The sequence below is a fragment of the Ceratina calcarata genome, unplaced genomic scaffold (assembly GCF_001652005.2).
Source record: "Ceratina calcarata isolate Rehan_Ccalc_2016 unplaced genomic scaffold, ASM165200v1 scaffold470.2, whole genome shotgun sequence".
NCBI lineage: Eukaryota > Metazoa > Arthropoda > Insecta > Hymenoptera > Apidae > Ceratina > Ceratina calcarata.
In genome coordinates, this window is record NW_017171129.1 from 11,349 (window position 1) to 24,164 (window position 12,816).

Sequence of the window (12,816 nt, forward strand, 5' to 3'; positions counted from 1 at the left end):
ATATTATGTTTTACTTATTATTTAAAATCGTGGAGATATTCGAGAACTAAGAATTAAAAAGGAGTCTTTCCCGCTATCGCGTTTTTCTCCTTTTTCGATCCTAACTAATTTGCGTTTACTCCAAAAACTGATTGCTTTGTCTACGAATTTAATATTAACAATTTACCGAATTCCATTTTAGTATCGTGGATGTTTAAAAACAGAAACACTGTTCGGCGTAGGTATTACGAATTTCTAAAAATATAGCAAAATTTTACGTGGCACGGCAGTGGAACGACGAAGTACGAAACAAGCTCGTAACGCGTACGGTACATAGACACGCGCGATCTTATTAGGTATTTAGACGGTTGAAATAATTTCAACGAAAATAATTCTGAAATCGATATGATCGTTTTAAAACTATACATCTACGATCTAAATTTGGTTGTCCTTATGTAACGTGTTAACGAACGCACCGTACACGTCTATGTATGCATCTCCCATCGACTGTTCTATATAATACTGAATCTCTTCATTTATCACAATGGAGAATGGTTTGTTCTTGCTAATGGCACCTCGTGTACCAATCATATTATACCACTTGCTTTGTCGTGCTTCTACCATGTTTCGTCACTTCCTATTTCTAGAACATCTCCAAAATAAAAACCAAACTTATTGACCAGCCAAAATGGAAGAGAAGCTAAGAATGGTTCGACTTGACGCGATTATAGAAATTAACGTCCATTTTAAACTACGTTTATAATTGAGATAATTTAGGTCACTGTCTTTGCCTAACTTCACGTTTATAACAAAACCATTTGGTCGAGTTTTTACTAATTGAAATTGACTAATTGTCCCACATAAATAGGAGGGATATTGGATGAGGAAAGAATAAATAAAGGGACAGTGACGTTCGGGAAGAATGAAGAATAGACCGATTGTATTTTGTAATCGGAGGCGGTGGTAGTATGGCTGTTGTCCGGGACTCGAATGTACCGTGTGCCAGTTCAGTTCACGGACACCAAATTAGACGCGATCTATTTTCGAGCAACGCGTACGGTATAATATACTCGCTTGTTCCAATTTACCGCGATTACTCAAACCCTGTAGCGGAGTCACTATGACTGTCCCTCACGATACAATATTTACGACAGGATATTTCTACGTACACACGTCAAACGAGTGTCAAATATTTTCGTATCCGCGTCATTCCGCCCATTTTTCTACGTCTCAATTTAACCAGCAACGATTGACGAATATACTCCGTCATGGAAAAATTGCTATACGTTGGGACGAGTCACTGCGTTACGAGTAGCCATTGGCTACTTGAATTGCAAGTTTAGAGACTGAAATATATTCGTCTGGAGATGTTCAAAAGAAACAAGATGGAGAAACTGCATACACTTTTTACACTTTTTATTACACACTTTATTAGGTCACCACACTAACTGATTAACGACACACTCACGACGATTTAACACTAGGCTATCGACTTCTTTTATATACGCCATATATTTCACACAAAACCACACATTTCGACTGGTTTGGTAGGTTTAGTGTTAAAATGAAAGGTGAGAAGACACAATTGGCCATGAAGCCCTTATCATTTCTTTCCTAAATACTCCTTATTAGCCATGAAGCCCTTATCACTTCTTCCCTAAATAATCCTCATTAGCCATAAAGCCCTTATCATTTCTTCCCCAAATAATCGTGATTTCCCTCAATCTCCTTGCCTTACTCAGGCACTCTCATGTTCTCCACTATAATTACCGGAGAAAATCCTTACCTTCCCTCACTACCAATGGATTGGGTTGATTCTCAGCCAGAGATTCTTCGAAGCATTAATGATACAGTATGAATCAACGTGTACTAACGCTGCGGAGAGTCTCTGAAAGAGGAGAATTGAACTAGCTCGCTAATAGTGAGGGGAGGCAGCCTGCACAGTACCCTGACAAATGGTACCTGGCCAGTACTCTGCCTAAAATCGGTCAAATCCATCAATGCATTGGTTACCATATAAATGATCGATGATTTCAGATATCGGCGCGGAGTATCAATCCCGGAAAGATGTCCAGGCCAATTCTGAGTAGGCCGCGTACGCGAGTGTACGGATGCAACTACGACAAAGGGGAATCGTATTACAAGCCGATGGTCGATCACTTAGACCGAAAATACAGCGCCCGGCCGCTGTTCTCCGAGCCGAGAAATTCGTTGGCCGACGAGATAGCAGCCCGACGCGGCGACATCGGTAACATCTTCAGTCGTTTTCCAAAATGGTTTTAAACGGTTGAAAACTTTGCCCCCGCTCTACACCCCCCCCCCTACACCCGTTCCCCGTGTCCAACCGCCGCTATTACGACTCTTAGTAGTTTGGTAACTCTGCGTTCTCACCATGTCGTCGTCGTCGCTGCCGTTGTGAAGGAAAAGCGCTGAACTTAGCTTTCGTTATAATTATTGGTAATTATTCTGGTCGCTGGTGAGTGGCATGTCCGATCCAACTCCCGATTGTCAAACGAATCGAATGTATCGTTTCACCACACGTTACTATATATATATATATATACTATATATATACTGTTACGGTCACGTACATACAAGTCTCCCCGTTGCACAATCATAAACAGTTACCACAGAAAGAACAACTTTTGCGTAATAGTATATATGAAATAAAATCGTAACACAAAGCTGGGTAGTTTGATGATTCATTAATACATCCTGAAACAACATCGCTTGAACTCTCTACCTGTCGACAGTTACTTACTCTCACGGTACATAAGAGTACATAAAACGCGGACTCGCGGAAGGAGTAGCAGTTTTCAGTTCACGTCGATTGCAGTAAAAAGCGTGAGATAGCTAGGGATTTTTGTGTTTTACCCTAGAAATCCGATGAACTTATTTGCAACCTAATATAAAGAAAACGAGATCGCTTTTGTTTTTAAGCTTTTTTATCCGAGCCTGTAACGATTTTGTGACAGTAGATTTGGAGAGCATCGCGTCGCGTAGATATGCGATCGATACAAACACGTGTCGTGGTTGATTTGATGAAAATATATATATATAAGCCAGGATGCCGGAAGAAACCATTTAACAAAACTGTGTACGTAAGTGAGTTTGCATATTTTTAGATATCGGTTGTTACAGGCACGCGCGACTTCTCCGGTCCTCGCCAAAGTCCCTTCGGTCGTGACCTTGACCTCGAAACAGATCCCTCGGTCCGCGCCACATCTCGTTTACCTCTACCCTTCCTGGCTACCGTCGACAACCCGTTCCCCGCCGAGGATGAGGATATCGTCTACGATAGCCGTGGCCAGCGTGGTCGTCGATTCGCTGAAAATTTCGCCAACGACGTCGCCGCGACGACGCAACACCTGAAAACGAAGATAGCAACTGCGGTCGGGTTCGACGACGAGAAAGATGATTTCGGGGGTTTTGGAGTCTCGCGACACTTACGTCAGGAGCAGGACCGGTTGAAAATGTTCAGCACCGGCGCGAAGGACGTGAAGTCGCTCAGCGAGGAAGCCGAGACGACGTTCAAACGACGATCAAAACTGTTCGACGAGATAGACGCGGCCCCGTCGTCACTCACTAAATGGACAAAGATGCTCGGTGAGGATGAAGCCTCCGCCTCGAGTAGCGCTGCTGCTACGAGAGCCAAACGGACTAAAGCTCGTCTGAACGATCTCGAGTCGGAGATGGAAGAACTGGCCGACAGACAGGCGAAAAGGGAGCGCAGGGCAGCTGCCCTCAGAGCGCTGATCAACGAGAACGCAGCCGCGACCGCTGACATTGACAACATTCAAGAACGGTCAGCCATCGTTAGCAAGAAGGTCACCATTCGCAGCGAGCATGCCGACAAACATGTCACCTTTTAAATAGGATCGTTGAGTACTTGAAGAGAGAAACAAGCATACGAATAGTATTAAAGGAGCTTTGTTTTATTCGAACCGTGCAACTGTTCGCGGCTCATCGTCCGACCCCTCCTCTTATATTCAAATTCTAATCCCTAGGCTAAACATTTTTCTGCAATTTATTTCGCACGATCGAAATAAACTTATAGTGAAAAAAGAAGGTTTGGAGACCAAGTCCAGCCATGATTTGTATAAAAACGAAGAGATATTCGAATCTTCGTGTACATGGAAAATATATAACAATGTATGTGACTGAGGAATAGCGTTCATACATACTTACATACATACATACATACATACATACATACGTGTACGCCGTGCCTACGTAATTACGTATAGCTGAGAATTGTATCGCTGGTTTTAATTCACTTCACATTCAACCTCTTCAGGGACTTAGGCACGTTTAGTTTAAATTAAAATTATTCCAAACGAAAAGACAGATTATTCGTAATAAAAAGGATAATTAAATTGATTTCCTTTCACTTGAAATGTTCTCCATTGAAGAGGTCAGAGATTGACCTAAAGTTCACGTTTGACACACTTTATGGCTCATCCAGCATCCTGTTCATCCTTGATCCTCACGACGATTGTACGAAACAGATGAAAAAAGACAATTAGATGTTACTTAGGACCGATGCACGCAAATTCGTTTCACTATACATTATATGTGTATGTATATATATGTCACATATCCATATCCATCTATCCTGACGCGTATGTACACCTTTGCATCACATATGTATATACATATACGTTCACGTACCGCCTTAGCCCGCGCATCTTGCTTTGTACGACATAGTCGATCATCGAGAAATGTATGTGAAATGAAAATAAAAGATATCTCTTTTATCCTCGGTTCTCGTTTTCGACCGACCAAATTCGTAGTCGAGTCTTTAACGAAAACGTTCCTCATGATGTAGTGATCCCTAGATGTCTCAAACGTTCTATGTATTCTTCTTTTCCTATCTTATTTATTTAAAATAAACTTTGTCCCTCCATTGCGTTATTATGTATATTTCGTAGCACCTGTGCATGTCTGCATGTCGTGTACCTATTCTTTTTCTATTTGTAGTGGTAGCGAGTAGTATCAAGGACAGGATCAAGAAAAGATTGATAACTATGGTTTTGTATAAATTCATGAAAAGCAAATTTGTACCTAAGAATCACATATGTAGTGTCGTTTATTTATATTAGACAGCTACTACATAAAATTAACCCATTTGCATCATTTGGACAAATGGAGAATTGGTCCATATCATCAAAAGTGTACATATGTAGGACATCTAGAAAAAAGTAGTTGATTTTTTATGTGTTTCTGAACAACAATTTCCTTTAGCAAAATGCAAAGTGAAGAATAGTTTTTGAATTATTAAAGAAAATCACTGACCAATGAGAGCATGCGTAGGGCCCGCCCTCAGCGACGGGTAGGTTGGCTCGGATAGTGACGCTCGGCCGTTGGTCAACGCGGGCCCTACGAGTCCTCCCATTGGTTAAGTGTTTTTCGTTAACAATTCAAAAACCATGCCTCACTTTGCATTTGGCCAAAGGAAATTATTGTTCACAATCGCCCCTCTTTGACTCTGACACTTTTTGTAGGACATTTTGTTTGAGCTTATGACGCAAATGGGTTAAGCATTGAGCTATATAAAACATCTGGAGTGTGAACGAATGGGGGGGGGGGGTACGTTCGCCGACGAAGAGGAACCGTGAAGGAATCTCTTTCTCTTTTTAGGTGTATAATGCATGTTTTCTGAACCTGAACTCGAACGCGTATATGTCGAGTGATTGACAATGTTATAAATTCAAGTGATTCGATAGAATACTGAACTTCTATCCCCACCATAGTTAAATTTACTACACGATAATACAAATAGAGAGAGAGAATATAAAAAGAAGGACAGAGATCCCCCATAGCTTCTCGCTTCTTGGAGCATCATCGCTACTCTTCTATCTTACGACTTTTAACAGCCGCGCACACTCCAGATATTTTATATAACTCAATGGGGTTAAGAACCCGCTAACAAACGTCATCCATGTTTCTTTTTAATGCGCTTGTAGTATGTATTATGGCAGATACTTAAATTACTACTACTACTACTACTACTAATGCTACTATTACTACTAGATAGACGCGAGATAATCATCTAAACTATGGAATGATTTACTAATCCAAAATTTAGGTGTCCAGAATTTGTATCGTAACGATTATTTTGATGATTTGGATTATTTATACGACCGAGGAATGGAGAATGATTTGGAAGACGATTTTGTTATTACCCAGCGGCGTCATAAGGAGCGCGCTGCCGCTGCTTTCGCTGAAGACTTGGCCGACCTGAGGCGCAAACGAAGAGACATGCAGGCATGCTTAAGTTTAGCTCTATTACATGAAATATTACAATTCCAACGGTTTTGAAACAGCGTCACGTGAATTTGTTCGCAGGATCGATTCTTCGATGTGATCAATTTGGACGCGGAGATCGAGAAGGCTAGGAACACGTTGGAACAGGCAGACTTTGCGTTCCAACGACACGCAACAAAATTCGATAACACTGAAGAGAACTGCGACGATTTATCATCGAAAAAGTTCATCCATCTCGAAGGATTGTCACCAAAGCCAGTGCCTAAAACCATAAAACTAGTAAAGGTGCCTAACATCGATATGACGTCGTACCTGCCACAGCCTGCGAAATCGAAACGCGTCCGAGCTAAGATCGACGATAACGCGGATTCAAAAATCGAAGATCCGTTAAACGTAGTCGCTATGCTACCGTTGAAAAGGAGATTCTCCAATAGAAAGAAGAACGTTTCGTTTTAAACGAACGTCAGAGGAATGAGGCAAAGGAAAAAAGACAAAGTATCGTTTAAGACTATCGTTTCGTTTAGCTTAGGTAACGACGACGACCAAACATTGTAACGGCTTTCGTACGATTAAATAAAAAATTAGAAAAGAATAAATTATTAATGTAACTATACGATATGGCTTTCCTTTCGTTTCCGTTTTCTACCTACGAACAATAATTGCTTATCCCACAAAGGAATCCATTTTTTATCACTTTTATGACTCCTCCAATGTTATAGCAATGCAATGCAATGTTATATACTCTTATAGTTAATGCAATGTTATATACTCTTATAGTTAATGCAATGTTATATACTCTTATAGTTAATGTAATGTTATATACTACTGCAAAATTTTAGTTAGGCTACTGACGAGTTCCATTGTCTCAACGAGTAGATGTGGGCATTTTATAGCTTCACCCTTTCGAGGAGGACTCGTGCTAACTTATGATTTATACTACTATAGTAACTAAACCAGGGTACGATGTCAATGTTTCTATTTCGACACTACGTCGTGATCGATTGATCGATGCGTATTTAGAGATATAGCAGCAAATCTATAAATAAGTAGGACTTATGACGATGATCATAATTGCAAAACGTGGATATCGAATTCATCACGTGAGACAAAAGAATTCGGACAGAGAGTTGGACTAGGAGTGTCCATCTTGTCGTTTCTCAGGAATATTTATATGCATTCAAGAAGAATAATGAAAATTACTTCTCAATGTTTCATCATCGTCCTTCTAATCTGTCCACACGCCTATCTAATCTGTCAACCAATTAGGAGAACAAGAAAACTCCATCTTGTCGTTTCTCATAAATGTTTAAATGCATTTAAGAAGAATAATGAAAATATAGAAGTAAGACTTCACATTGTTTTATCATTATCTTTCTAATCTATCTACCTGTACACCTAAACTAGTGTCTCCCACCCTTTTTTGTGCCATGGCCCACCTAAGCCTCTCCAAAATTCTTATTCCCCCATATAATTTATATATAATTTTTGATATTAAAAAATTAAATTGTTCACTGAGGAAACTTAAATAATACATTTTAGAAAGAAATCACTAGGAAATTGTTGAGGAAACGTATTATAGTAACTAAATTTTCAAAAAATACAGTGGAGAATTGAAATTCAAGTACAAATAACTTTAATGAATGATGAGTCTTCTATATTATTTTAATTATAAGTAATTATTTATTATTTAAATTTAGTGAAATCTTTGCACTTGCTGAGATTTTATTATTTAAATTTAGTGAGATGCTTGCTGCAAAGATATTTTATGTTAGGTTCCAACGTAGTTAGCCTCAGTCTCAAGCCTCACCGTTGTGTTATATCCAACTGATTTCTTTTTTTACTAGCATATTGAGCTTTTGTGCCATTTATGGCACTACATTCAGCTAAACTATGAAGATAGAAATGGTAACAAACATAGTTTCCTTGCAAATTCGGTTGAATTTGGATATTTGATATCTGTTTCCTCAGAAAGCCATATTATTACTTCTTCTATATTAAAGAAAGTTGTTTAATTCGAATAGCAATTGAAAGTCGCCATATGGTTAACTTAAATTCTAACTTAAAGTCCATTTTCGAATTGCCCCCCTATTAGGCGTGGGTCCCACGTTGGGAAACACTCATCTAAACTATCTTCCAATAAATAGAAAAAGAAAAGTCCACATTGTCGTCTCTCATAAATGTTTATATGCATTCAAGAACAATAATGAAAAAAATGGAAGCAATATTTCTCATTGTCATTCCAATATGTCCACTCGTCCATTTAAATTGTCTACCAATGAGAATAACGAGAAAAGTCCATCCAAAATGGTCATTTCTCACGTTTACAGGCATTCAAGAAGAAAATAAAAAAAATAGGAGCAATACTTCTGACCCATCTATCTAAACTGTCTTCCAACCAGAAGAACGATAGAAGGACTATATAAATATTGAAATAATTAATAAATAATGCGAACAGTTTCAGGATTCGTTCCTCGAACTACATTCTAAGTAGGTACATACGTAGTATGTACAATTATTTTTGATGCGGCCGACGACGCGTGCCGTGTTACAAAACAAACATAACAGATCATCTTGCGCCGTCCTCGATAACCCTGAACCGCGCTTAAAGCAGTTCAAACAGCAAGAATTAGTTCATTCGGTTGACGTTTCAATTTACTTAATCCCAAATTCCAATTGCAAGGGTAAATTAAGATCTGTTTTTCTTACTTGCACCGAGCCTGAAATCGCTTGGTCAGCTTCATACGAGGACAAGGATCGTGATTAGCGACTAGATAAAATTAGCCGACGATTATTAAACTACACTTCTCGTTGCACGGTAACAATGTGATTACAGCAGTTTCAGTGCCAAAAGATCCACCACCTCTGAACCCCTTCTGTCTCTCCTCTCTTTCTCTCTCGCTCACTCAATCACGAGCTTGTAACTTGTTTCCACTTGCACTACGACGCGTTGCTTTTCAGAAGAGAGGGGCATCCCCCTTTTTGTTCTTCAGGATCAGACTGGGTGGGAAGCGGTGAGGAAAATCGCTTATAAGCTAAAATAAAAGCGAAACAAACGCAAACACAGCTAGATTAGTTTTATCAGTCGTCCCGTCAGAGTAGTTCGTCTCGTTAGCGCAGTTGCCTAGTGGCTTGTATATCGCAGGTATTAACAACGTCGTTCACGACCATTCAAACCAGTTCTCGTTCTCCAATCTACGCGGTGGCTACGCGACGTTCCAAACGATTCGTTTTATAAGTTACAAGTTCAAGTTTTCGTTCAAGAATAGTGCATCGTGGATGAAACGGTCGATTGGGAAGTTTGCAACAGCACTTATCTCGTAAAAAAAAAAATGAAGAAGAGAAAAGAGTGAATCGCGAGTTGACAGTTGCTGTTCAGTTGAACAGCCTCGGTATAAGACACGAGGGTGTTAAACTGAATCGTAAAGATACATCGTAGAGATCGTGGATGGATGACGAAGTGAAACGGCGCGTCGGGCATTCCGTTACAGTTGCGATAAGGATGAATCGGTGCCGCGATCCAACAGTTTGTTGTACTTTAACGCGACCTGCTCTCATTCTTTAAATACATTCGGTTAGCTAAATATATCGATTCTACTTACGCCGGTTTTAAGGTGTCTACCCGAACGAAAGAGGAGCAACAAACATGGGTATAATCGTTTAGGGGTTTTCCAACGGGGTCAATCAGATTTTAGAGGGAGTCAGTGATGGTCAAGGGATCAGTTGCGTGGGTGTCGATGCGAGAAAAGGGTTATAATAATCAGAGAATTAAAGAAAAAATAGCGTCAGAGTTAAAGAAGAGTTTCACACTCTGATTGGTTCAACGTTGTCGCTAAAATGACTACTGGTTTTGAGATAAAACGTTTTGTCCTAAGAGTCATCATCGTCAGTGTGGTTTTCGCACTGTTTTATGATACTTCCGGCCTAGGCGTGGATCGATGGAGATTTTCTAATTTTCTTACAATCCCTGACTTGTACTCGTGTTCCCGAGAGTTTATGACCGTTTCGCGCAGCTTGGAAGGTGGTGGGGGTCGCAACGAACTGCCTCCACTCGGTAAAGAATTGAGAAGCGCAGAACGATCAAAAACTGAACTGTTGCGAACGTTAAACGAATATAATTTAGATCGGGAAATCGAGCGTGGGAGGTAGGGGACGAACGTTGTATCGACGAAAGTTTTTATTTATTTTCTAGGGCTAATCGAATTTTGGACGCGCACGAATAAGCATGTGGGACGACGAGCCAGCGCCATGGGACATCGGGGATGACACCCCCGCGGATCAACCCGCCGAGGAAGGAGCAGCTGCTGAAGGAGCGCCTGCTGAAGGAGCCGCTGCCAAAGACGCCGCGGAAAAACCGAAAATAACATTACTAAAACTCGAGCCACCGCACTACAATCATCATTGGGTTCGTCCGCTCTTCCTCAATTACGCGTATCTTTACGATTACAGGTAAGAAAATAAATTCTTCACTAATTCGATCATCCGACGTTTCAGTTTTCATGAAGAAATTTGCATAAATAGCATCTTTTGCAGTTTGTAATTAGGCGTTCTTGTTGTTCTCTTTTCAGACAAAATTACTACAACGACGTGATAGACTATCTGAATCAAAGACAAAAGGGCTTATTCCGGGAACCACCCAGGGCGCAAGAATGGGCCGAACGAGCTATGAGGACTTACGACCAGAAGAATATTGACAAGAGCATTAAACGATCTGCGGATATGAAATTTATAACCGGTATCAGACACGAGCCTAGATACTACAGTTATCATACTCGGGCGTACTATAGTTTGAAGTATCAGAAGATTTTGTAAACTTCGTTTTTCATAATAAAACGGATACGATAAAAAATATGTAGAAATATGTTTCACCGTTGATTACATAGACCGAGTCGTTTATTGGACTGCAAATAAACAGGCGTACAGGCAGCGTTGCCAGAATGCAGGACCTCTCCTCTTCCCGTGCTCTCCCCACTATTGTATGCTCAATGTGGTCTCCCTACTTACGTATGGCATTATTAGGCAAGGCTTCAATGATCATAACGTAAGTGGGGGAAAAAAAGTAGTGGGGAACAGGACAGGAAGAGAAGTCCTGCGTTCTGACAATGCTGTGTACAGATGACTCATTGGATTGGACTCCGGACCCACTTCGCATACACACATAGAAAATAACTTCAACTAGCAGAGATGCAAAGAAAGTATTAAAGGCAGAAACAGAAGTCACTACATTTTCCATATATGCATGCGAAGTAGATCTGGGATCCCTCAAGTTACCCATATGTATAATTAAGTGATAGATCAATCTATAACCCATGAGCTGTTCTTCCGGTGGTACCGTTTTTGTCACTTATTGCGCATTCCATATGGCGATCAACTGAGAAATGGCTACTTACTATTTGCTAAAATAAAAACTGATCAAAATGCCAGATGGCGCTGTGTTAAGTTGTAAAAACTGGAATAATACTTCTTGACTTCCCACCTTTTAACGTGAAATACAATTAATTGATACAATATGGCTGTTACAAGGGAGGGCACGTGACTTGCTGTTTCAATCAGCTGCGTAATAATACACCTTATGTATTCCCAGCATGGTGTAACGTGTAACCCTTGTCGACGGAACAACAGCCACCTACCTACCACCTACCTACATCCACCTAATATCTGTTTCACTCCGGGCAAACGGTACCTTTGCATCGTGGCTGGTCGTTATGGAAACGTGTATACAAACGTTACGTTACACAGTCAGAAATAGTCGAGTGCTGTGTGCACGCTCAGTGAAATAGTCGACAGAAATGTTTGCTCCTTTAAGAACATACATAGTGCATTTTTTAATTTACTGTACATACTTTACTCAGGCGTCTTGGCCGAGTAAAAACGTAATGAAATTTGTACAACCGTCCGATTGCAGAGGCAAGGAATACTTTGACGTCTCGTCGTTCCTCTGCGTACCCTGCGAGAACAATTTAACACCGTCCAGTGATCGTAAGTCAACCATCGAGTTTTCTACCACTTACTATTATAGGTCAGTTTCTCTTATATAGGATTACGATGTGTGTGCAACAAGTTTAGTAAAAAAGTCGGTTTTAAAGATGGCCGTCCCGTATGCGTAATATGCAAAAATGCTACAGTGACCGTAGATGGAAATGACTGTGTCAGTTGCCAACCGGAAACGTGCGAATGTGCCCCTAACGAAATTCAAGGTACGCCGGACATCGATAGAAAAGACGAGTACATATTTCGATTAAGAATTGGTTTACATAATTTCTTACTATATATTATTATAGTAAATTCATATTAGAATTTCTGCTCACTGGCTTTTTCTTCTATCATTTTATATGATACTAGCTTCACTCTGCGTGCCTTAAACGCGTCGTCCTCAGCTAGGCCCTCCGGGCGGGTTGCCTATGCTAAGGCGCACGGACACTCGTGCAAATGCCCTTTAGGAGTAGTGGATATGATTGTATCAATTTATGTATCAAACCATTGAGTAGAAATTGTAACGTGAACAGAAATTGAGACATTTACTATATATTTATATACCGAGTATTTCACCTAACTTGACCACCTTAAATATAT

At 40.3% G+C, this 12,816-nt stretch overlaps 4 protein-coding genes across 8 annotated transcripts in view; all 4 read left to right on the top strand.

Moving 5' to 3' along the window:
* Positions 1-4,736, top strand: part of LOC108627422 (uncharacterized) — a 5,578-nt gene extending 842 nt beyond the window's left edge. Inside the window, exons 1-3 of one of the 2 annotated variants that reach the window (XM_026815573.1) lie at positions 247-335; positions 2,017-2,227; positions 3,121-4,736. In XM_026815573.1, the coding sequence (XP_026671374.1) occupies positions 2,047-2,227; positions 3,121-3,851 (912 nt within the window). In that variant the 5' untranslated portion in view covers positions 247-335; positions 2,017-2,046 and the 3' untranslated portion in view covers positions 3,852-4,736. Of the gene's footprint in view, positions 1-246; positions 336-2,016; positions 2,228-3,120 lie in introns of those variants that run through there. The other variant, XM_018028666.2, reaches the window with a different exon arrangement.
* Positions 4,737-4,989: 253 nt separating this feature from the next.
* LOC108627414 (uncharacterized) lies at positions 4,990-6,841 on the top strand. The gene is made up of 2 exons (XM_018028637.2): positions 4,990-6,246; positions 6,328-6,841. The coding sequence occupies exons 1-2, from the start codon at positions 6,130-6,132 to the stop codon at positions 6,700-6,702; spliced, it is 492 nt and encodes a 163-aa protein (XP_017884126.1). The 5' UTR covers positions 4,990-6,129; the 3' UTR covers positions 6,703-6,841.
* A 2,380-nt stretch (positions 6,842-9,221) lies between these two features.
* Positions 9,222-11,086, top strand: fln (flightin). Of its 4 annotated transcripts, none has more exons than XM_026815572.1 (3): positions 9,222-9,257; positions 10,436-10,692; positions 10,812-11,086. In XM_026815572.1, exons 2-3 carry the CDS (start codon positions 10,469-10,471, stop codon positions 11,053-11,055), a joined length of 468 nt encoding a protein of 155 aa, XP_026671373.1. In that variant the 5' UTR covers positions 9,222-9,257; positions 10,436-10,468; the 3' UTR covers positions 11,056-11,086. The 4 variants fall into 4 exon arrangements, with proteins under 4 accessions (XP_026671373.1, XP_017884125.1, XP_026671371.1 ...); XM_018028636.2 differs by lacking the exon at positions 9,222-9,257 and adding an exon at positions 9,295-9,388; XM_026815570.1 differs by lacking the exon at positions 9,222-9,257 and adding an exon at positions 9,409-10,297.
* Positions 11,087-11,851: 765 nt separating this feature from the next.
* Positions 11,852-12,816, top strand: part of LOC108627403 (meckelin) — a 10,272-nt gene continuing 9,307 nt past the window's right edge. Inside the window, exons 1-2 of the mRNA XM_026815577.1 lie at positions 11,852-12,222; positions 12,282-12,440. Coding sequence (XP_026671378.1) covers positions 12,033-12,222; positions 12,282-12,440 — 349 coding nt within the window. The 5' untranslated portion in view covers positions 11,852-12,032. The remainder of the gene's footprint in view (positions 12,223-12,281; positions 12,441-12,816) is intronic.

Excerpts from the sequence above, each read along its gene's own strand:
- fln (XM_026815572.1), top strand. The coding sequence starts at position 10,469 with ATGTGGGACGACGAGCCAGCGCCATGGGACATCGGGGATGACACCCCC. Across the intron at positions 10,693-10,811 it reads GCGTATCTTTACGATTACAG|ACAAAATTACTACAACGACG; the intron begins GTAAGAAAATAA and ends TTCTCTTTTCAG.
- LOC108627414 (XM_018028637.2), top strand. The coding sequence starts at position 6,130 with ATGGAGAATGATTTGGAAGACGATTTTGTTATTACCCAGCGGCGTCAT. Across the intron at positions 6,247-6,327 it reads GCAAACGAAGAGACATGCAG|GATCGATTCTTCGATGTGAT; the intron begins GCATGCTTAAGT and ends ATTTGTTCGCAG.